This window comes from Podarcis raffonei, chromosome 8 (genome assembly GCF_027172205.1).
Source record: "Podarcis raffonei isolate rPodRaf1 chromosome 8, rPodRaf1.pri, whole genome shotgun sequence".
NCBI lineage: Eukaryota > Metazoa > Chordata > Lepidosauria > Squamata > Lacertidae > Podarcis > Podarcis raffonei.
This window is the reverse complement of record NC_070609.1, coordinates 88,957,358-88,980,909: the sequence shown is the minus strand read 5'-3', so window position 1 is coordinate 88,980,909 and position 23,552 is coordinate 88,957,358. Positions and strand designations below refer to the sequence as shown.

Sequence of the window (23,552 nt, the reverse complement as noted above, 5' to 3'; positions counted from 1 at the left end):
ACATTACCTTAAAAGGGCACAAGAACAGAGTTTTGCATGAAATGCGAATGTGCTCATGTACATGTGTAGGTGCAAATTTAGAAATAATTGCTGCCCTTTAGCAGGAATGTGTCTTGCTTGTAGTGGGGAAAACTATGACAGATCGTACTGTCTGGGAATAGGCTCCCTGCTGCACTGAGTGAAGAAGCTCTTTCCCACAGCAACAGTGTCACTTGGCACAGGTCTGGTATGCAGCAGCTCTTTCCAATATTTCTAATTACTATGAATTATGATTTCACTGAATTGTATCCATTGTTTTGATGTATTTGTTGTTATTGTTTACTTTATTCATACTGTATTTGATATTATAGTGTTTACATTCCCACCTCCTAATGCTGTTGTGAATATGTGGAGCCCTGTGGAACGCCCTCCCATCAGATGTCAAGGAAATAAATAACTACCTGACTTTTGGAAAACATCTGAAGGCAGCCCTGTTTAGGGAAGTTTTTAGTGTTTGATGTCTTATCATGTTTTTAATGTTCTATTGTAAGCCACCCAGAGTGGCTGGGGAAACCCAGCCAGATGGACGGGGTACAAACAATAAATTGATGATGATGATGATGAGCTGCTTTGAGCTCAACATTTGTTGTTGGAAAAGCAGAATGCAAATCAAGAATGGGAGCAGGTGTCTAAGATGCAGGAATACTCTTTCTGCTTTCCGGGGTGGTGGGTAATTTTGAACACCACCCTGTCAAAAAATTGTGCTTTCCTTCCTTCTGGTTATCTTTAAACCAGACCAGAGGGCCTGTCCTCCTCTGACAGATCTTCAGACTAAGGCCCATCCTCTGTAAAGCAGGGCCCATGGCCAGCCTCATTAGGACCAACCAAAATGTCACTGAATAATGAGCACCGGAAATGTCTTCATCCTGTACATAACTAATACTATGGAATTCACTTTCAGAAGAAGTGGCGGTGGCTCCCACCCTAGCTTTGATAGGAGACAGATTCATGGAGGATACAGCTATTATTTATTTAGAATACAGCATTTATGTTCTGCTCCATAGCCCCAAGAGGCTCTCACTGCAGCTTACAAAAGATTTGCACACGACAATTAAATTTGAGGGTAGTATCAGGTGCAGATACTCCACCCGCACGGCATAATAATACAGTGTATGTGAAATATCAACTCCAATAGATCAATGCAAATGAGACATCTGTTATGTAATAGAAGGCAAAAGAAAACAAAAACCCAAGATTAGAAAATTCCCAAACCTGGTACAGTAACCCCTCACTTTACACACATTTGACCTGCACAATTTCAGCCAAACATGGTTGAAGGTGAGCTTGTTGAAACAGCAACAAGTCAATTGGGCAACTCAAGTCTGAAGCAAGGCAGAAAGTTTAAAAGCATTTTTTTGCGCCAGATCCATTTGGGGTTACCAGGTGTGCAAAGAGCTTTTAAAAAAATCACGCCCTATACATGATGTTGGTGATCGGACATGATCCTTGGAACCAAACCCATGTATAAAACGAGGGATTACTGTAAGTTTCATTATAGGGTAGCGCTGGTTCTACATGGTTCAGACCCACACAGCTTCAGTTACATATGACAACACATTATGATTGGTGCAACTGACAGCATCCCTATAGGACTATAGGAAGAGTTCCCAGGTTACGGAGAAAGCAGCAACTAGTTCATTGAATCTGGTTGCAAACTGGAGTTGAACTGATTTATGAACCAGAAATCCATTTTGAAAGGACCAAGTCCATTTTCCTCTTGAGAGGGTCATGTCAAGAGCAGGGGAAAGTAATCTTTATTTAACACACATTTTGAGGTCAGTTTGCTAACATTTGTGGAAGCAGCTTCCGCACTGAGGAGCCTTATAACTCCCAAACATGACTTTAATAAGAGACATTTCAGGAGACCAGCCAATAAGCGATTATCAATTATGAATTCATTTAATGGCTGGAATGGCTACATCTTGCTGGTAAGCAATCACAAAATGAAAACTACACAGCATTGGTGTGATGTGGTACAAAGTGGTCCTGCCCTGGAACCACAGAGTGAAGGTGAGTAATAAATAAACAATAATAACTGTAACCTGTTGGGTCTCATCTGCTGGCTAAATCGCGAGGCAATAATTCATTTACGGTATGTTGATTAGTATGAGATTGTGTCCTCCTTGCCTGTTAGGTTTCCATCAACAGAGTTTTCAACGGTCCCGTCTGACAATTTTATATCGTCCTTGTTGCTGTGGATAATGAGGACTCTGCACTGGAAAATGAGGCCCCGCATGTCCTTGCAATTGTTGCTGGTAAGATGAATAGTGTAGCCCCTGGCTGGACCTAACAGAGTAATCCAATCCTTGGTGAGTGATGTCAGCTGTAGGGAGGTACTGAGGATGGTAAACAGACTGACCACTGTCATAACAGTTGATGAGGTTTCTGTGATTGGTATGATAGGGTTTTCTGAAAGAGAAAGCACCAAATTTCAGAGCAGAGCCAAGTGGTATTGAAGAGCCTGCACCGCAACACTCCAACCCATGCTGTAATCGGAGCCTTCTAAGTCTGCTTCTTAAAACTTAGGCTATTGAGAGAGTATGTTTCACCAGCTGAGCTGGGTGCAAGTACACCAGGGCAGAGAGACTGGAGCAACACTAAAGCAGACAAGCTTTCAGCTGTAATTCTGAGTCTGGTACAGGCAGCTGCTTTATCAACCAATGCCGAGCGGAAAGAAAAGCAAGTTTTCTAGTCTTAAAGGTGTCACAAGACTGTTGCTTTTGGTTCAAAAGGCTAAGATGGCCACCCTCTGGAACCAGCTGCTGGGAGGAGTTCCTCATTGTCAGTGATCAATTTCAGATGTCTTTACCCCAGAACAAAACCATTCCTCCAAACTGTCCATGAACTGCCTCAGGGAAAACTATACCTGTGCAAATAAAGTACTGTAGCTTGTAGGAAAGGAGCCAATTCATTACTCCCTGCCTACTTTATTTAGACCAAAAGCATCTACTGTTAGTGCGGCAGCTCAGTTTTCATATCTTGCAGTACTTTGCATTTCTTTAACTAGCATAGCAGATATAAAATCGTGTTCAGTTGATACACTGCCATTAACAATTGAAAAGTAGACCAGACAGCAATTTAGGCAAGGTCAAGTGTATTCTGGGCATTCCAAATTCTGCAACACAAGGACAAAATCCAGCATTTCATGTAGATACATATTCCAGGAAACCCATCTTTTAGAAACAGCTTATACAAATTAAGCTGACCTATTCCAATTTTATTTGCACATTTTATTCTGAGGATAGAAATGTAATTTTTTGTCCTGCAGAACATGAACTGCCCTTGACTAGACACAACATGTGTTCAGAAGTTCCCTGGAAGCCCCACTTTCTTACCTCTGTGGGTTTTGTCCACCCCTTCCTCTCCTTGGTGGGAAGTGCCTGTAAAAGAAAGAATGAGAAAGACTGCAAGAACTATATGGTTCAAGTGCCCAAACCCAAGTGCCTAAGCCTAAGGGCAAAGTTGCTTTCCGCATTCCTGCAAGGCAACCCTGGCTTTAACGCATATTACTTAGGAGCTGAAGAGACGGCTGCTCATCAAGAGTAGCCTTTGAACCATGTAAATGGCAGGATTCAATCATTTCCCTCGACAGTAGCAGGGTGTCCCTATTCTACGAATAAAGTTCCATTTTCACTTGACCATACTGGATGTCTAGAAAGCAAAAAATGAGACCTTGGTGTTTCCAGTGGGAACGGCTGCAAATGTTGCTGACTGTATGTTGCTTCAAATGCAGGATTTCCAACAGGGCCATAGTACCCTTTCATCCAACCACGTCCTGAAGCAGCCATATAATGATTCCTTTAAAAAGAGTTTTTTAATGTTAATAGTTAGGAAAAGTATTGTTTTCATAGGGGTATATTCTTATTATTTATTAAACGTCTATACCGCCCTTTATACCAAGGATCAAAGGGCAGTTTGAAATATAAAAACACAAAAATATGTATCATAGTAACAAATAAAAACAATACACCCAAACACACAGTTTAAAAGGCCATAGTTTGTTTAATTAGCCAAAGGCTTGAGAGAAGAGGAATGTTTTTGCCTGGTGCCTAAATATATGTGACGAAGGCGTCAGGTGAGCCACCACAGAAAGGGTCCCATGAAGAAGGGACTCAGATGATGATTGCAGGGTCTGGGTCTGTTCATATGGGGAGAGGCAGTCATTGTGGTCCTGTTTATTTATAGGTTGCTAGTTCACAGAAAATATATTGAAGCGGTTTACAATGAAAACACCGTATTTTTCGCCCTATAGGACGCACTTTTCCCCCTCCAAAAATGAAGGGGAAATGTTTGTGCATCCTATGGGGTGAATGCAGGCTTTCGCTGAAGCCTGGAGAGCGAGAGGGGTCGGTGCGCACCCAAGGCTTGCGGACAGCAGTCTGCAGCCCGAAACCCGGGGAGCGCACCCTGGGCTTCGGGCAGCTCTCCGCAAGCCTTGGGAGCCCAGCGGGAGGCTTGCGGATAGCAGCCTGTTCTGGGGGCTGGGGTCGGGGGAAGCTCGGGCTTCCCCTGCCCCAGCCCCGTGCCTGGGGGGGGAAATAATTTTTTTTTCTTTATTCCCCCCCCCTATAGGGCGAAAAATACGGTACATAAAATCACAGTGAAGAAACATATTGGCAAGCTGACGTCTCATTTGGCTTCTTCTTACAATGGAATCAGTTCATATGGGGAGGGAAGAACCTTTGGAATAGCCATTAAGGTATTTCCATTGGAAATTGTGAGGCTACAAGTGGGACCTACAACACGTGTAGCAGTGCGGAGTACTTGCGTTCTTCTAGCCAGCAATAACATGCTTTCATTCAGGATATTCCATTCCACATCTATTCCTCACTCAGCATTCTGCCACTGAGGATGCTCAGTCTTCACTGGGCTGTTTTGAGTCACCCCCCTCATACAGGTCTTTCTGCCTTCTAAATGTTTTCTGTATTTCTGCAATTCCTAGGGTTCTCCCATACATGTGAATACTTTAACTGCTTGTGTGGATAGGGTCAATTTGACTATTTTAAGCATTGGCACTTAAGAAAATGACTTTACCAGTACACAGGGCTATTTGTGGTGTTAAGTTATGAGAAAGGGATCTGTAAAACAGTTATGGGGAAACAAGAAATGCTTTCAAACAGGTTTCCAACTGCCCCTTTAAGGGACACAGGTGGCACTGTGGTCTAAACCACCAAGCCTCTTGGGCTTGCTGATTGTAAGGTTGGCAGTTTGAATCTGCACAATGGGGTGAGCTCCTGTAGCTTTGTCCCAGCTCCTGCCAACCCAGCAGTTCAAAAGCATGCCAGTGCAAGTAGATTTATAGGTACCTCTGCTGCGGCAAGGTAAATGGTGTTTCCATGCGCTCTGGCACATGTCATGGTGTCCTGTTTCGCCAGAAGCGGTTTAGTCATGTTGGCCACATGACCCAGAAAAGCTGTCTGTGGAGAAACGCCAGCTCCCTCGGCCTAAAAGTGCAGATGAGCACTGTACCCCACAGTTGAATCTGACTGGATTTAACCCTCCATGGGTCCTTACCTTTACCTTTTTACCCTGTTTCCTTTACTTAGAAAACTAAAATCCTGCCTTTCATTGTAAGACTGCAGGGTGGATTACAGTACCTAAAAATAGCTAATGTCAAAGACAGTAAAACATCAACCATCTTCAGTGTTAGAAGGCCTTCAGATGACATTCTCAGTATGGCCTTCTGGGATTGGGAAGGTTTTTAAGGGTATGTCCTCCTTTCCTCTGCCCATTACAAATGTGTCCCTTTTGACTTCCTCTGCAGCACACTGTGTCTGTTATCTTGTAAACTCCTCTGTTGTAATACCTGCCCTGTGTCTGCGGCACAAGACAAGAGAAATTGCTGATTTGCAAAAGGATCCAAACTCAGGGCCTGTCCTACAATCCCAGTAGTTTCCTGAACAAGTACTCCAATGGAAAAATTAGTAGCAGATGCTACAACAGAACCTTTTCCTGCAACTAATTCCTGCTTCTTCCAAGCAAAAGCAATATTTAAATAAAGCAAGAGGAACAGAAAAATGACTTGCCTTCTTCCAGATCCTCCCCTAAGGGCTTCAATGTAGTTCTTCCTTTCTATTGAGTGCCCCCTGCACCTGTTAAACACTAAGAGAGAAAGCAAGGTTTACAGTGCAATTCTATGCACATTTACTTTGAAGTAAGCCCAATCACACACAAGATTTGGTGGCAACAGTTATTTCTATAAAAAGACCCCATTCCTCCCATCAAGTCACTTTAAGCATAAGCAGCACCGCATCAGGCTATTACTTGCCAATATTCAAATACTTAAAGAGTGTTCCCACATGCACAAAGGCTGTGGCTTTCAAAGCGGATTCCAGGGAGTCCAGTGATTTCACCAATGAAACAATCAATCGTAGTTGCAATGGAGTGCTGGGTCTGTGTTCTAGGTGCATTCTAGATTTGCTCAGGGTAATGGGACTCTCAATAGACCTAGCCAGCACTCTTATGTACCCAGGAAAATGTCCCTGAATCCTCAGCCAAGGGTTGAGGTTCTGTGAGAAATGTACACCAGTTCCTTGGTAGATGACTGGATTCAGAAATGGTTTCCTGAAAGCAGGATGCCTGAGAACTACTGTATTATCATAATTAATCCAACAATCAGCTACCCCTATACTACAGATTGGAAAATGCAGATGGGCAGATGCACTGAGAGAAATATGGCTTGCCTAAGGCCACTTTAAAAGTTTGTGGCTGAAATGAAACCTGATTTTCCAGCTCACTTATGGCATCAGCTCTCGATCCATTTTTAATGGCACAATGCTCACGTTCCAAGTGAAACAAGGAAAAAACAAAACAAAACAGGTCATATGAGAAGGGACCTGTGGAAAACTTGGGAAGAGTGTATCAGTCCCTACCAGCATATCTGTTTAACTCAATGCAATATAAATTCTACATGTGTCCTTCTAGTAAAGTCTCAATGTCAAGAGGAGAGCTGTGGGTATCTACTACATAAGCTCTAGTTTAACACAGACTTATGTCGAACCGGTTTCCATCCTGAAGTTAATGAGGCAGCTTTGGGGTGCGGTGGGGGAAACAATCAAATGCCCCAACTCAACAAAAAAGGGCGCCATGCTTACATTCTATTGCCATGTTTGGATCCATTCCTTCAACATCAATTAGGTACCTTAAGAGAACAGCAAGATTTTTAGCTATAGAAAAATGAGCATTCATAAGAACAGAAGTCAATGATAGAAAGTTTGAAGGCAACAGGCTGTACGTAATTTCTTTAAAAGCATTAAACCTGTATTTCTCTAGAAACACTAGCATGCTAATACCTAAGATTACTGCCCTGCCCTTTGGACCAACAGATAATAATAGAAGGGGGAAAGGCCCAGAACTGCCTATAAGAGGCACCACCTATGTACCCCAGAGTTGTATTATTCATCACTTCAGACTACATATCTGGGTTTTTTGTAAGATTTACACCAACTATGTTGGTTTGATCACCCAAACAGCGTGGTATTAGAGCTTACTAAGATTTAAAACTATCTATGGATGCTAGATTTATAGAATTCAAACTTATTTCATTAGATTTATACCTGTTGTTCCTCTTGAAAGGAAGCTCAGCATAGCCAACAACATTCAAAATACTGCACATAATGGAACAGTTAAAACATCACTCAAAACAGAATTTAAAAATAGCAGTGTTTTAGGAACCTACGCCATGCTGTCTGCTGTGTTCTATTTTAAAGTGCTGTAAAAGCCATGAGTTGTAGTCAATTATCTTTTACTAGAGTACACCCACTGAAATTAATAAACCTAAGTTAGCCATGGCCATTAATTTCAGGGAACCAGGCAGAGGGCCTTCTTGGTGGTGGCGCCTGCCCTGTGGAACGCCCTCCCATCAGATGTCAAGGCAATAAGCTACTATCTCACTTTTAAAAGACATCTGAAGGCAGCCCTGTTTAGGGAAGTTTTTAATTTTTAATGTTGTATTGTGTTTTTAATATCTGGTTGGAAGCCACCCAGAGTGACTGGGGAGGCCCAGCCAGATGGGCGGGGTATAAATAAATAAATTATTATTATTATTATTATTATTATTATTATTATTATTATTATTATTAACTCTAAGTAAAAGTTAGTTTAATCCCATCTCATAATTATTCTGAAGGAGTGTATTAATAAAGGGATAAATGAAGGGTATTCTGAATCTATGTTTTGGGGTCAGCTGGGAAGTCTCCATGGTCTCCTGGCCAGCTTAAAAAAACCTAATATTGAGATAAACCCTGTTGGATAACAGTGACAGCCTGGCTAAATCCACAAAACCATACTAAGAAATAAAATATCACCTCACTCTTAGAAGTATAATTATGTAGGACAGTTTCTCCAACCTTTTCAAACTCAGAACATACCTTTAATTCCAAGTTGCAACTTAGGCAAATTTGATAAATATAGAATATGGGCCCTTTGGCCATCTCTCCTTTTATCTCTTCTTAAAACTATTAAAACTACAGGGAAATAATCGGACCGCTGACATGACCCATCTTTGGTTAAACTATGATCCAGCTTCACGTCACAACCCACCAGCTTAACTGACTAATGCATGGAAGACAGCCCTTTTATGTAAACATGTAAACAAATGAACACTTCTATCCAGGAGGATTTATTGAATTTACACTGAAGCAAGAACCCTTGTGGCAGATACTCAATTATTCATTTTTATAACATGTTCCAACTATCAAACTAGACTGCTGACCTGGATTTGTTTCAAGAGCAACTTACCTGCAAACAAGGTAACCAGTTCGATTCAAACCATGTGTGCAGTGAACTCCAATAAGCTTATCTAGGGAAATTGGAAGCACAAACTGGTTTAACAAAGGCTCAGTTGCAGAGGCAACTTTATTCTTCATCAAGTTGCTTGTCAGGTACTGTCTGACATTTGCCACAATTGTTTGGAGATAATGATATTTATGGTCAAGTGTTAGATAAAACACTAATCTCTGCAGTGCACAAACACAGTTACACACAGCAACTCTGAAAAAGCAAATTCATGTAAAGTTTTGCCATGCCTCAGAAGCTAGAAAGAGTACCCTAGTGCTTCCATTCATAAAGAGCAGGAACTTAGCTTCCAGATTGGCTGCCAAGGGTAGATTGGCATGTTTCAAGAAGAGAACAATTCCTCCTCGCTCCCCTCCTTCCTCCCTTCCCCAATATCCACCTTTAAACTGCAAGCCAGTGGGGACAGGAACATGCCTGTTTCCACCATGTACATTTTCACCATGGCATGGTTCAGCCAGGCAACCAGCTAAAGCATCTATCCAACTACCGTATTTTTCGCCCCATAGGACGCACCTTTTCCCCTCCAAAAATGAAGGGGAAATGTATGTGCGTCCTATGGGGCGAATGCAGGCATTCGCTGAAGCTTGGAGAGCGAGAGGGGTCGGTGCGCACCGACCCCTCTCGCTCTCTAGGCTTGCGGAGAGTTGCCTGCATGCTGAAGGCTGGGCGCGCTGAGCTCAGCACGCCCAGACTTCGCGCGGCTCTCCGCAAGGCGCGGGAGCCCTGTGCTGGGCTCCCACGGCTTGTGGAGAGTTGCCTGCATGCCGAAGGCTGGGCGTGCTGCACTCTTCGTGCGGCTCTCCGCAAGGTGCGGGAGCCCGACGTCGGGCTCCCATGGCTTGCAGAGAGTTGCCTGTTCTGGGGGCTGGGGTCGGGGGAAGCTCGGGCTTCCCCTGCCCCAGCCCCGCACCTGGGGGGGAAATAAAATTTTCCCCTTTATTTCCCCCCCAAAAAACTAGTTGCGCCTTATGGGACGGTGCGTCCTATAGGGCGAAAAATACGGTAAAATAAAAAAGACATGCCACACAATCGCTAATGGCTACCTTCATAATTGCTCTGCTGTCTTAGATAAATCCATCAAATCATGCTCACCATTATGTTGATTCTCCATCAGGAACTTTTTAACAGCACTTTTAAATTCAAACACTGTCTCATTATTTGGTACTTCATGGCCAACAGTTACAATTTTGCAGTACTGCGTCGTGCCTAGGAGCTCCTGCAAGAACATATGAAACACAAATAGTTGCAATGTACACCAAACAAGCCAACCACACAGGACTATTCCCGGGTTTAAATGCAGAGATTATTTTTAAAAATTGCAGCACACATCTCCATACTTTCAGCACTCACTTTCTTCCTAGGCAGCTCAGAATGGAACCCCCTCACCCACCTAGTCTGACTAGAGTCAAGCCAGCAAACCAGTTAGAAATTCTCCCTGGGTCACAAAAGGAATTTTTTTTTTAATGCTCCTTCTGTAGCCCTGCCCACTACCCTAAAGCAGGGGTGAGGAATCTTTTTGGCCCAGTAGGTCAGATCTTTATCATTCCCTACCTCATGGGCCAACTTTGACAGGTGGGTGATTAACCCAGATGTCGAAGTTAACCCACAGGGGTGAGGTGAAATTGTGACCAACCAGAACTGAACTTGATTCTCCTTTCTGCAGGATGTTGCGTATGACATCAGGTGTGGGATAGGCGGATGTGGTTTTAGGCAAACAGTGCAGTACACCAAATTTTGTCCATGGGCTGCAAGTTTGCCACACCTGCCCTAAAGCCAACCACCATCTTCTGTAGGTCAGTTACTGGATCATGCAGTGTTCTTGCAGGTCTGGAGACCATGATGCAAAGTCACATGATACGCCTATAGGTCAGCTGTACACATGACCATAGCATACAAATCTAACCAAAACCAACTTGCTTTTTATAGCTTCCTAGAAAACAGCTATGGCTATGATTGATTATAAACCCCACCCCTCTTTTCAGGCAGAAAACTCAGCCTGTTGTGATGTTGTTTGCAGAGGAATGAAAATCAGAGGAATATTTCCACCCATCTTGACAAGAAACCCCCCAGAGTGTCATATCTACTTGATGTCTGAGCCCCTCAATACACACCACATTTTAAATACTGCACATGGCACTGTTTATAGCTACTGCATGCTGAAAAGGAACTTTAATCCATTTCTTCAAAGTTTCATTTCAGTTCTTAGCAGAACAAATTGTCAGCAAACAAGATTCTAGTGCTAACAACCAATTCCAGATTGAGAAAGCTACCAAACACAGTATCTACCCCTTTCACATAAGTTTGGGAAACTGAACTTACCTCTGGCTCATAATAGCGGGTGGTGTATGTTAAGTCAATGACCAAGCCAAGTTCTTCTTTCTGTTCTGTAACCTGATTAATAAGGTCTAATGGAGAAAACCGTTCATTTGGAGCAAGTTTCCAATCAAAAGTCTGAAAAGAAAGTATTCAACCAACAGTTATAGGTTGCTGTTAAACTCTAAGGGTAGTGTCTAACAAAGTAGCACAAGGATTTCAGTTTGCACAATGAAATTTCCATTGCACAGGCAGAAATCCTTGCACTAATTGAACTACTTCACTGGATGCTGCATCTAGACCCCCTGACAATCATCCAAAGGAGAGTACAACTGTATTTGGATAGTCTTGTATTACTTAAGATTACCACACATAGTATTAAAGCTATTTTAGCACTCTAAGACACTCAAAATCTTACACTGGACTAAAATTACCAGAAATAATGGTAATCATAATATCTTGTGACCTGGTGTTTTTATGTGTGTGTTTTTTGTTTTTTACAGTTTTAGGCCAGTCATAAGAACTGGGATAGATTGAGGGCACAAGGTGAAGGACACGACGGAGGATGAGATGGTTGGACAGTGTTCTTGAAGCTACCAGCATGAGTTTGACCAAACTGCAGGAGGCAGTGGAAGACAGGAGTGCCTGGCGTGCTCTGGTCCAGGGGGTCACGAAGAGTCGGACATGACTAAACAACCAAACAACAACAACAACAAGAACTGGGATGTGTATCCTTGCAGCTGGGAACTGACAAGGCTAGATAAGCTAAATTAGACTATTATGAATAGAACCTTAGATACAATTACCCTATATACTAGTTGCAGGGGTCAGCAACCTTTTTCATCCGTGGGCCGGTCCACTGTCCCTCAGACCATGTGGTGGGCCGGACTATATATTTGGGGGCGGGGGGGGGCGACACAAATTCCTATGCCCCACAAATAACCCAGAGATGCCTTTTAAATAAAATCACACATTCTACTCATGTAAAAACACCAGGCAGGCCCCACAAATAACCCAGAGATACACTGATTCCCGGACCATCCATGGGCCAGATTGAGAAGGCGATTGGGCCGCATCTGGCCCACGGGCCTTAGGTTGCCTACCCATGCACTAGTGGTTCCCAAAGTAGCCAGTTGTGCACCTGGGGCTGCAGTTATTACATAAGGTGGAGCTAAGAGGCAAGGGGGAAGCAAGGGAGCAAAGGAGGTGTGAATTACCATCAAAATAGGCTTGCCATATTTCGAACAGTGGAAATCCGGACAGAAAAGTTGTTGAGTTCTTTTGGCAAAGGTTTTTTTTTGGGGGGGAGGCAAAGTGGTTGGAGCTATTTTTTATGGATAAATAGCAAAAACAGCACTGCTGCCATGGGCTGCCATACGTCCGGATTTTCCTGGACATTTTTATTGATTTGCACCCGAACACTGCTGCCAACTTCACTATTCCAGATATGTCCGGGGAAATCTGGACATATGCCAATCCTATATCAAACTATCACTGGATCAAGTTAATCAATTCTGCTGAATTTATTAAACTAAATAGTTTTAACTGATTTTGAATAAATGTGCAATTAATTGGCACTGTTTTGAAATTTATTGTGTTCCAATTTTCCTTGGTGGGTCATGCAAACCTCTGTCCTGAATACTGCTTTTTATAGGCTATGGGGCAGATGTTTATGGAACTAAGGGAATAGTGGCCCAAAAATGTCTGGGAACCACTGCTATACACTGAACTTTGCTCAGATGAAAACATGAGCTCTGGAATTTGGACTAAAGCACAATGCAAACAGACCAAGAGCAACCTTACATTTACATAACACATAGAGCCATACCTACCTTCTTAAGTGGAACTTTAAAAGCTATAAAGCGTGTTCCAGGTATTCTCTTTCCAAGAGGTATGTAATGAGTCCATCTAGAAGAGAGACCTTACACTTAAAAGTGAAATGAAATGAAATTTACTGCTTCTGCATAAATATGATGGAGAAAGCAGATACAATTCAACAGGAGAAGATCTCTGTTCAGAACAGGGATTTGCCTTTTTTGGTAACATTAAAACACCATTCACACTAACAGCATCTAAACGACAGCTATACGTACAAAAGCTAGATCCCAATCTATTCCACTGTAAGACAACCATAAAATACAGCCTAGGATGGGAGGAAGGATAATGCAGGCTTGACCCTCAAAAACGGGTCAACGGAACCCCTGTGCAAAATGAGGATTGCCTGTATGCAGGTCCTGGGCTGCCCAGATGACAAGGCTCACTGGTGTGGTCCAGAGCAAAACACAGCATGCTATGTGTTTTTGTGTTTTTATACTGTCAACTGCCCTGTGATCTTCAGATGATGGGCAGTATATAAATTTAATTAATAATAAAAATAACAACAACATACCCCTATGAAAGCAAAAACATTTTAAAGGAATCATCATTTGGCTGCTTTGGGGTGTGATTGGATGAAATGGCATTATGGCACTGTTGGAAATATTGGATTTCAAGTACTGTGGTACCTCGGTTTAAGAACAGTCCTGTTTACGAACCATTCGGTATACGAACAACGCAAAACTGGAAGTAGTGTCCCAGTTTGCAAACTTTACCTCGGTCTAAGAGCAGAATCCGAATGGTGGAAGGGCACCAGCAGCGGGAGGCCTCATTAGGGAAAGCACACTTTAAACACTTTGGTTTAAGAATGGTTTTGGTTTAAAAAAGGACTTCCTGAACGGATTAAGTTTGTAAACTGAGGTACCACTGTACCTACATACAGTCAGCATTTGCAAAATTCCCGTTGGAAACACCAAGTTCTTGTTTTTAATTTTTATTTTTAGGTGCCCAGTATGGGTGGCGGGTGGCGCTGTGGGTTAAACCACAGAGCCTAGGGCTTGGCGATCAGAAGGTCATCGGTTCGAATCCCCGCAATGGGGTGAGCTCCCGTTGCTCGGTCCCAGCTCCTGCCAACCTAGCAGTTCGAAAGCACATCAAAGTGCAAGTAGATAAACAGGTAAACAGCGTTTCTGTGCGCTGCTCTGGTTCGCCAGAACCGGCTTAGTCATGCTGGCCACATGACCCAGAAGCTGTTTGTGGACAAATGCCAGCTCCCTTGTTCTACAGAGCGAGATGAGCACACAACTCCAGAGTTGTCCGCAACTGGACCTAACGGTCAGGGGTCCCTTTACCTTTATGGCCAAGTGACAATGGAACTTTATGGGCAGAATAGGGGCACCCTGCTACTGCTGGGATAAATGGTTGACTCCTGCCATATACAGTGGTACCTCGGGTTAAGTCCTTAATTTGTTCCGGAGGTCCGTTCTTAACCTGAAACTGTTCTTAACCTGAAGCACCACTTTAGCTAATGGGGCCTGCTGCTGCGCTGCCGGAGCAGGATTTCTGTTCTCATCCTGAAGCAAAGTTCTTAACCCGAGGTACTATTTCTGGGTTAGCGGAGTCTGGAACCTGAAGCGTCTGTAACCCGAGGTACCACTGTATATGGTTCAAAGGCCATACGTGATGCAGAAAACATTCCTCTACTCCCTGGCCTTTGGCTAATTAAACAATCTATGGCCTTTTATATTGTGTATGGGGGGGAGTTATTGGTTTTGTTTCGTGTTATGTTCCTTGTTTCGTTATGTGTTTTTGTGTTGTAAACCACCCTGTCATCCTCGGATCATAGCTGGCAAGCGTCCCTTATTTGGTGGGACAGTCCCTTATTCCAGTACCATGTCCCACTGATGTCCCTTATTGATGATGTCCCTTAAATAAGCTACTGAAGGTAATGGGGCCCTTTCTATGTCCAGCTTGCTTTGTCAACAACAAATTGTTGCTGTTTTTTTGTGTTGAATATATGCTATATGGTAATTTATGGACTTAATAGGTATCTAAAGCCATTTCCACATAACAAAATATGTATTTTATAAAAGTAATTGTTGATTCCTTATCTTGGCTGCTGATCCCTTATTTTCAAATCTGTAAGTTGACAGCTATGCCTGGGATGAAGAGTGGTATATAACAGGCATACATACATACATACAAGCTCCCACGAGCCTCCCACGCGAGGGGCTGACCAAGACGGAGGGAGAGGTTCTCGCACCAGCTCCAGCGCCTCATTACGACGGGGCGCGGGAGGCCCTGTCCGGGGCTCCCCGTCCACCCCGGGCGAGGCAGGTACCGCTCACCTGTCCGGGACTCCGTTCTTACTCTTCTTCCCCATGGCTCTGAGGCCCCCAAAGGTTTCGCTCTCCACCCGCTACCGGGCCGGGAAGCTGCAGTTGCTCCTCCAGCACTTCCGGTTCCCACGCCCGGCACGAAAAGCAACGACGAGCCCCGGCGCTCGAATGACGTCATCCCCGCGGGCCGTCGAGAAGGGTGTCCCCTGCTCGACGCCCGCCTCCAGCAGCGGCCCCTGCAGGCTAGTTGGGAGAACTGCGCCTTTCCTTCTCCGCCGGGAGCATCAACGTGTGAATGGTGCTCGTGCGCAGGACGGAGACGAAACGTCGCTTTCCCCCTCCCTGGTCTTATTTGGCTTCGAGAAACACCTTCCTCTCGAACTCGGTTCATCTGGGAAGGGGGTCCCGAGTCAGGCCGAGAAAGAAAGCAGCGAGCCCGCTTTCTCAGGCGGCGCTTCTCTGCTGCGTTTGGAAACCATGAGGAAGACTAGTCGAGGGAGTTGGCGTGGTTAGCCTGCAAAAGCGAAGGCTGAGGGGAGAACTTCAAATATCTCAAGGACCGTCACATGGAAGAGGGGACCTGCTTGCTTCCTCCTGCTCTGGAGGCTGGACCTGGACCAATGGCTTCAAGTTGCAAGAAAGGCGATTCCGACTAAACACCAGGAAGAACTTTCTGGCGGTAGGAGCTGTTTGACAGCAGAAAGGACTCCCTCGGAATGCGGTGGACTTGCCTTCCTGGGAGGTTTTTAAGAAGAGGCTGGGTGGCCACCTGTCATGCATGCTTTAATTCCTGCATTGCAGGGGGTTGCGACCCTCGGGGTTCCTTCCGACGCGACCATTCTATGATTCATGCCTTTTGCTTGTCTGCAGGGATCTCCTGAACAAAACCAGCAGCAACGGTTGCATATAGATCCCTGGCGCCTGCAAATCTCAGTCCCTTCTTCACTAGGAGGCCGCCCGAGCTGTGCGCGTTCCGCGTCCTCCCGACCAAAGGGAGGCTCCCCCGGACTCAGCGCGGGATCCGCCGGCCGGGTTTTCCTTCTCTCCCTTCCCTTCCAAAGTCACGGGCGGCTCCGGAGAGGGGAGAGCGCCGCGCATGCGCAAATGCGCCCGAGGCCTGAGGCCTGCCCTGACTGGATTCCGGCGAGGGGTTCCGGGGCTTCGGTCCGGCGTTGAGCCCCCTCGCGTTTTTTCTCTGGCCGGAGGTGGGTGAGGAATAGCTGCTCCTTCTCTGGGTCCAGAAAGAGGTTCTGATGTCAAGCGCTCATTTCTGACGGAAGCTCCAGATTTGGCGGGGGGGGGCAGAAGAATCTCTGGGCGCTTTGTACATGCTCAGGGGCTCTTTTTGCTGCTGCTCTTCGAACTTGGGTGTTTCTGAGCGGCTTCAGTGGCCTTGGTCAGAGGTTGGAAAGAGCGGCGGGGTAATCCTATAATTTTTAGGTACAACCCTCTGAGGTAGGTTAGGCTGAAAGCAAATTACTGGCCCCATATCATCCATTGAACTTCGAGAATAATCAGAGATTTTAACCTGGGTCATACTTTAACCCAGTGGCTCTTAACCTAGTCTGAGCACAGGCCCCTTGGAGAATCTGGTGAAAGGCACGGACTCCCTCCCTAGAAATATGCACATAAACAGATACACACAAAACTCTGCATATGGTTGGGGTTTTTTATTGCATCAGTTTTATGATGTATTGTTTTGTGTTGATTTTTGTGCCTGATTCATAGGTCATGGAGATAATGACTCGATTGGAGTAACTGAGCAAAATGGGGGCATTGCCTCTGTATGCACATTGTTGTTTTCATTTGATGGCTGAACATGTGCTTAACACGGGTAAGAAGCAGATTATTTCACACTGTTCACTCTTTCTTTATCCTTCCCTAGCAGCAAGAATGTGGAGCCGTAAGATTTTATTGTGCCAGTTCTAGTGGCAGAGACATACAACCTAGACATGTCTTACCGAGGCACTGAGCGAGACTTCCAAACCTCGGCACGGAGGATGGGGACCTCTCTGCTTTTTCAGCTGTCGGTCCATGAGAGAGAACTAGACCTGGTCTTCTTGGACCACAGCTATGCCAAGCCATGGAGCGCCCACCCTGATGCCAGCAATGCCCGTCCCACTCGTCTGCTGTTCGTCACTCCCAAGAGACACCAAGATAGCAACGCCATGTGAGTTTCACTTGTTTTACTGTTATGTGAGAGTGACATTAGGGATATTTTGTGTGTAGGTATCTGTAATTGCATTATTTGCTCCCCTTCTTCTGAGGATTGCATGTGCGTTTTTCAAACTAAGCTAAAAGGTTGAGCAGTGGCACCAACACTTATGCTGGACCAGGAGATGGGGCATAGCTCAGGAACTTCCTGCAGCCAATCAGAAGCCATGATTTGGTTTTCGAATGTTTTGGAAGTTGAACGGACTTCCAGAACAGATTCTGTTTGACTTCCAAGGTACAACTGTAGTAGAATGCCGGCTTTTGCCTGCTGAAGGGCCTAGTCACAGGGCTGGCCCATCCATGAGGTAGACTGAAGCTGCTGCCTTAGGTAGCAGAATCCAAGGGGCTCATCCATGGGCTGCCCTGGCTTGCCACTGAAGAAGTGAGGAGAAGCAGCTGTGGCAGCTTCTGAGTTCTAGTGAGATTTCGCTGGAAGCCACAGCTGCATAACATTGCTAAGCAAGGCTTTCGTAGAGATGGTAAAGGGGGTGCATAGCATGCACAGGACAGCACCTAACTATTTTGCCTCAGGTGAAATGGGAAGGGCCATCCCTGGCAAGAAATAACCGTCATCAGGCATCATCTCCAGGGAGTGCTGGGGAAGACTCCCCGTCTGAAATCCTGGAGATGCACTGTCAACTAATGTAGACAAAGCTGAGCTAGCAGGACAATTGTTCTGATTCAGCTTCCCATTTACCCCAGCTTACCCATTTATCCCTCCTGCCAACCTAGCAGTTTGAAAGCGTGTCAAAATGCAAGTAGACAAATAGGTACCGCTCCGGCAGGAAGGTAAATGGTGTTTCCGTGCGCTGCTCTGGTTCGCTAGAAGTGGCTTAGTCATGCTGGCCACATGACCCGGAAGCTGTACGCCGGCTCCCTCGGCCAATAAAGTGAGATGAGTGCCGCAACCCCAGAGTCGGCCATGACTGGACCTAACGATCAGGGGTCCCTTTACTTTTACCCATTTATCCAGAGCTCCCTTTTTGCTCAATGTGGTCCTTTGTATTGCAGGTACGTATAGCTTTTATGGGGTGGGAAACAGAGGCTGATTGCTCTGTTCCATGACATGTCCTTGTCTGCTTTCAGTGAGGCAGATGTTCCCATCGATGTGGAAACAGTGACGCCCACACCTGTGCCCCTCTACGACAACCAGAAAGCCCGCACTGTGATGAATGAGTGTGAGCGCCATGTGATATTTGCCCGCACAGACACTGATACGCCACCTCCACCTGATGACTGGGAGGAGCATATGAACAGGTAATAAATTGGGGAGTGGACAGGAGATTGTTTTATGCACTGGTGGTGCCTGTCCTTTGGTGGTGCCATTTCCTTTTTTTTTTTGCTTTTTGAGCCTGGAGATAATTTGGGACCAGGCAGTGTTCAGGGTTCTGCAAATTGGCTTTAATTCCAAAATACTTGGGTAGTGAATGCAGATCATTGTTGCAAGGTGTGTGTAGACATTTTGGGTTAGCAGTGGGCCTTGGGAGAGTGCATGTGTGTTTGCCAAACGTTTTTGTGGTTAACTTGCATCTGCTTCATACAGGATAATTTCCTGCCTGGATATCACATCAATGAATGAAAACTGTGGCTTATTTAGATAGTGGTTCAGTCCTGGCTTATTCTTGCCAACTGTAGTTATAGACATACCACAGGAAACTCTGGTTAGTTTAAGAACACAGGCTTCTGATCTCCATTTTTGGCAGGTAAAAGAGGAGAGGATGCAGGGGAGTGGGTGAGTCCAGGGCTCACAATTGCCCATTTTTGTAGCATCAAACCATGGTTTCCTCTTCCATCTGATCTAGGCCACAATCAGTACTCTCTGGGTGCCTCCAGCTGCAGTTTTGTTTAACAGGAGCAGGGGTGAGGAACCTCGGGCTCTGGGGGCTGAAGGTGGCCCTCCAAGCCTCTCTAGCTGGCCCTTGGGACTCCCCCAGGCCACACCCTCACTGCCCTACTGCATAACCTCCTTGGTGGCTTTTGCCTAGCTGAAATGTCTTTTTGAACTCTCATAATGTGTTTTGACTGCCCAGATTGAGAGCAGAGAGGTGTGTTCAAATGTATCTAGAAACTGTCCTTTTCTACAAAAGTCATATTTGTGTGAACTGCTCCACCTACTTTTGCTTGTGGTTCTGCCCATGATTTGCATGTGAGAATTCTGCCCTCAGGCTGACCTTGAAGGTGAACTGCTAACTTGATTTTTTCCTTTGCAGATCTGGCTGGACAATAGCCCAGAATAAGCTGTTCAATAAAATCCTCAAAGCTTTGCAGTCTGACAGGCTGGCCCGGTTAGCCAATGAAGGGGTAAGAGTAGCATTGCTCTTGCTCCTCCCTCTTCTGAACTTCTAGTCCCTCTGACAGGTTGCCCGTTTTATTAAATGTGTGGTGCCCTTTGTACCTCTGTGTTTTGTCCCATGAAGTCGGGAAGGTCTCATCTCTACTTTGACATCTGAGACATAGGCATTGTAACTCCAGGCTTTGTCACTGCTGCTTTGTTCTGCAGTCAGCACACTTTGTTATGCAACCTCACTTTGGGTCCTTCTCCTCTGTTTTCCAACAGGCTTGCAACGAACCGGTGCTCAGGAGGATAGCAGTGGACAAATGTGCCCGGCGTGTACGTCAGGCTTTGGCAAGCATCAGCTGGGATACCAAGCTGATCCAGTGGCTTCACTCGACGCTGGTGGAAACCCTTAGTTTGCCTATGCTGGCTGCTTACCTAGATGCCCTGCAGACTCTTAAAGGAAAGGTGAGTGAACATGATGTGTTGGGGAAGGGGTCCCCCCCCCAACACTTTTTAATCCTTCTTTCCATGTTTCTTCTTTAGGCAAAGCATTCTACTTAAAAGAAGGTGCCACCTCTTTTCCTTATAAACCAGCGGTTCCCAAACTCCCCCCCCCCCAACCACTTGAAATTTTCTGAAGGTCTTAGTGGACCACTTTATCCTTTTTCTGTTTGTTGGGGCTATTGTAATGTGCTGTGCTAGATGTTGCCTGGTTTTGAAACACTGCTTTTATTGCTTTTATTTCTTACATATTGTATTTTATTGTACAGTACGACTGCATTGTGTATGCAATTAATCTGCATAATTACAGCCTTGTGTAGTTGAAAGGCAGTAGGTTGAAATCCCACAAATTAATTGCACACAAAACCTGGCACAAAAAGAAGCCTTGCTTACTGGACTCTAGGATGCTTTCATAAGATGTCTTGGTACTGTCCGAGTTCCTACTTAAGCATTCCAGAGCCTGGTAAGCAAAGTAGAGAGCTTGGAAGGCAAGCATGGTTCCATGGGGGACGTTCCAAGAGTGTGGTTTGAGTATGCACATTTTTGCATGTACATCTCATCTGTGAAACGTAACCCCCATGCAAGTCATGATCATACTATACTACAATTTGAATTCCATATAATTCTATTTATAAATCAATGTTGACCTTTCAGGTTAATGCTACTTAAGTGCTAGGAAAAGAGCAAACACAAATCTCTCCTTTAAGATACTGTAGGTTTGAATTTCTGTGTGTGTTTGTTTGGGAGTAATACTCATGTATAAGCTAAAAAGGTAAAGGGACCTCTGACCATTAGGTCCAGTCGTGACCGACTCTGGGGTTGCGGCGCTCATCTCGCTTTATTGGCCGAGGGAGCCAGCATACAGCTTCCAGGTCATGTGGCCAGCAGGACTAAGCCACTTCTGGCGAACCAGAGCAGCGCACAGAAATGCCGTTAACCTTCCCGCCGGAGCGGTACCTATTTATCTACTTGCACTTGGACATACTTTCGAACTGCTAGGTTGGCAGGAGCAGGGACCGAGCAACAGGAGCTCACCCCGTTGTGGGGATTCGAACTGCCGACCTTCTGATCGGCAAGTCCTAGGCTCTGTGGTTTAATCCACAGCACCACCCGCGTCCAAATGTATAAGCTACTCATGTATAAATCTCTCAGCTGTTATTCCTTATAAGGGAAGTGGAAGCTAGAGAGCCTTTTTGCTTCAGGAGGTCTCTAGTCGTCGTCATCCCCTGTCCCTATTTGGCAGCCCTTAACCATTGATGTACAGTGGTGCCTCGGGTTAAGAACTTAATTCCTTCTGGAGGTCTGTTCTTAACCTGAAACTGTTCTTAACCTGAAGCACCACTTTAGCTAATGGGGCCTCCTGCCGCCGCCGCGCCGCCGCTGCACGATTTCTTTTCTCATCCTGAAGCAAAGTTCTTAACCCGAGGTAATATTTCTGGGTTAGCGGAGTCTGTAACCTGAGGCATATGTAACCCGAGGTACCACTGTACTAATAATAGTGAACCAGCTATAGAGTCCAAATGTCTTCCTGTCACTACGCAGAGTGAATGTCTGTGTTCTGGAGTTCCATCACATGTTTATCAATGTGTTTCAGATTCCCATCCTCATCGATCGGATGCTGTTGTCCTCGACTGCGAAGACAGGAGCGGCAGGAGCTGAGGCCCTCTCCCTCTTGCTGAAGCGACCATGGGATCCAGCCATAGGTGTCCTTTCACATAACAAACCAGTAAGTGTATTGTGGGCCATCAGGAAAAGCAGGGGGTCCTGGGTTTTATTTCTGTGCTGTTGCTGTTTTTCATTTTTATTTTAAGAGCAGGTTCACATGCAAACATGCCAGCTTCTGGAATGGAGCTATCAGCCACTTTCTTCCTCCCTGGTCCTTATTCTTGGCTATAGCTTGTGGTTAGTGAGGAGAGAGCTTTAGCCACAATACAAGGTTCAGACAACACATTAAGCCGAACCTTCACTTAGATAATGAGCTGAGCTGAAAGGGCACTGTTACAGTGGGCTTTTGCCAGGAGAAGGAAGAGAGCAGACACGTGGAAATGGAGGTGGCTGAGAGCTAGCAGATAACAGAGATAAAAATTGAGGTTTAAAAAGGCCATCGCTTGTTCCCCTCTGAATCAGTCAGTTGGGGGAGGGCAGCAGATATATTTAGCTGCTAAATTGGGAAAAGGCTGGTGGTTTTAAAATCCCAAAGGCAGTGCAGAATGTCTTGTTGTGAAGGCAGTACAGAATGCCTTGACCGAAGACAGCTTTGGTTGTCAAGACTTAAATTGTATCTCAGTAGAGCAACCGTGTTTGGAGATGTGGTTGTTGAAGGGGCTGGAGCCTCTTTGAGAAGCAGCTTTTTTTTACCTCTTGGCTTTGTTTGTTTTCCCAAGAGCAAGTTGCCTGGTTCTCCCCTCATCCTATTGGCATCTTCTGGACCCTCCAATTCAATGTTTCCCACTTCTCGGCGGCATCGATTCTGGCAGTCACAACTCTCTTGCTTGGGAAAGGTTTGTGTCTCTTCACCACCCTATTCTCATTCTCCTACAGCAAGCTATGTCCCCTCCCTCCCTCCCCACCCCACCCCTGCCTTCAGTGCAGTTACAGGGACCCCACAGACTCCCGTAGACTCGCATTCCCTTCTTGGATTGGATTTAGATGGAAAGCAAGTGTAGAATAACCATTTGCGGGAGAGGGAGATCAGGCACACATGAAAGTGGAAGTACTGGGAAATACCCTGGGCAGGTAACAGGTGAATGGGGGACACTTCTGGGCTTCATGTCAACAGTGTGATGCAGCAGCAAAAAATGCTAATGCAATTCTAGGCTGCATCAACAGAAGTATAGTATCCAGAACAAGGGAAGTAATAGTACCACTCTAGTCTGCCTTAGTAAGACCCCACCTTGAATACTATGCCCAGTTCTGGGCACCACAGTCTGAGAAGGATATTGAAAAGCTGGAATGTGCAGAAGGTGGTGGCCAAGATGATAAAGAGCCTGGAAACCAAGCCTGATGAGAAGCAGTTGAGGGAGTTGGCATGTTTAGCCTGCAAAAGAGAAGACTGAGAGGAGATAGTCATCTTCAAATATCTCAACGGCTGTCACTGTCACATGGAAGATGGAGCAAGCTTGTTTTCTGCTGCTCCAGAGGGTAGGATCCAAAGCAATGGCTTCAAATGACAAGAAAGAAAATTCTGACTTAACATTGGGAATAACTTTCTGATGGTAAGAACTCTTTTGACAGTGGACTGGGCTTCCTAAGAAGGT

At 45.3% G+C, this 23,552-nt stretch overlaps 2 protein-coding genes across 12 annotated transcripts in view; one reads left to right on the top strand and one right to left on the bottom strand.

Annotated features, from left to right (window-relative positions):
• Positions 1–990: 990 nt before the first annotated feature.
• Positions 991–15,724, bottom strand: DUSP11 (dual specificity phosphatase 11). The gene is given in 11 exon segments (XM_053401455.1): positions 991–2,448; positions 3,375–3,419; positions 3,712–3,837; positions 6,066–6,141; positions 7,134–7,180; positions 8,779–8,839; positions 9,928–10,051; positions 11,155–11,286; positions 12,981–13,056; positions 15,312–15,378; positions 15,381–15,724. Coding segments are annotated over 11 exon segments (1,323 nt in total). The 5' UTR covers positions 15,694–15,724; the 3' UTR covers positions 991–2,192.
• Positions 15,725–16,288: 564 nt separating this feature from the next.
• KANSL3 (KAT8 regulatory NSL complex subunit 3) overlaps positions 16,289–23,552 on the top strand; it is a 31,168-nt gene continuing 23,904 nt past the window's right edge. For 5 of the 11 annotated variants that reach the window (XR_008331955.1, XR_008331956.1, XM_053401403.1 and 2 more), the window contains exons 1-7: positions 16,289–16,507; positions 17,188–17,472; positions 18,603–18,773; positions 19,727–19,817; positions 20,074–20,259; positions 21,890–22,021; positions 22,680–22,796. Coding sequence is in view for 9 of the 11 variants with exons in the window: in XM_053401403.1 (XP_053257378.1) it covers positions 17,255–17,472; positions 18,603–18,773; positions 19,727–19,817; positions 20,074–20,259; positions 21,890–22,021; positions 22,680–22,796 (915 nt within the window). In the remaining 2 variants the exon portion in view is untranslated. Of the gene's footprint in view, positions 16,512–16,657; positions 16,758–17,187; positions 17,473–18,602; positions 18,774–19,726; positions 19,818–20,073; positions 20,260–21,889; positions 22,022–22,679; positions 22,797–23,552 lie in introns of those variants that run through there. The other 6 variants (XM_053401407.1, XM_053401409.1, XM_053401404.1 and 3 more) reach the window with 6 other exon arrangements.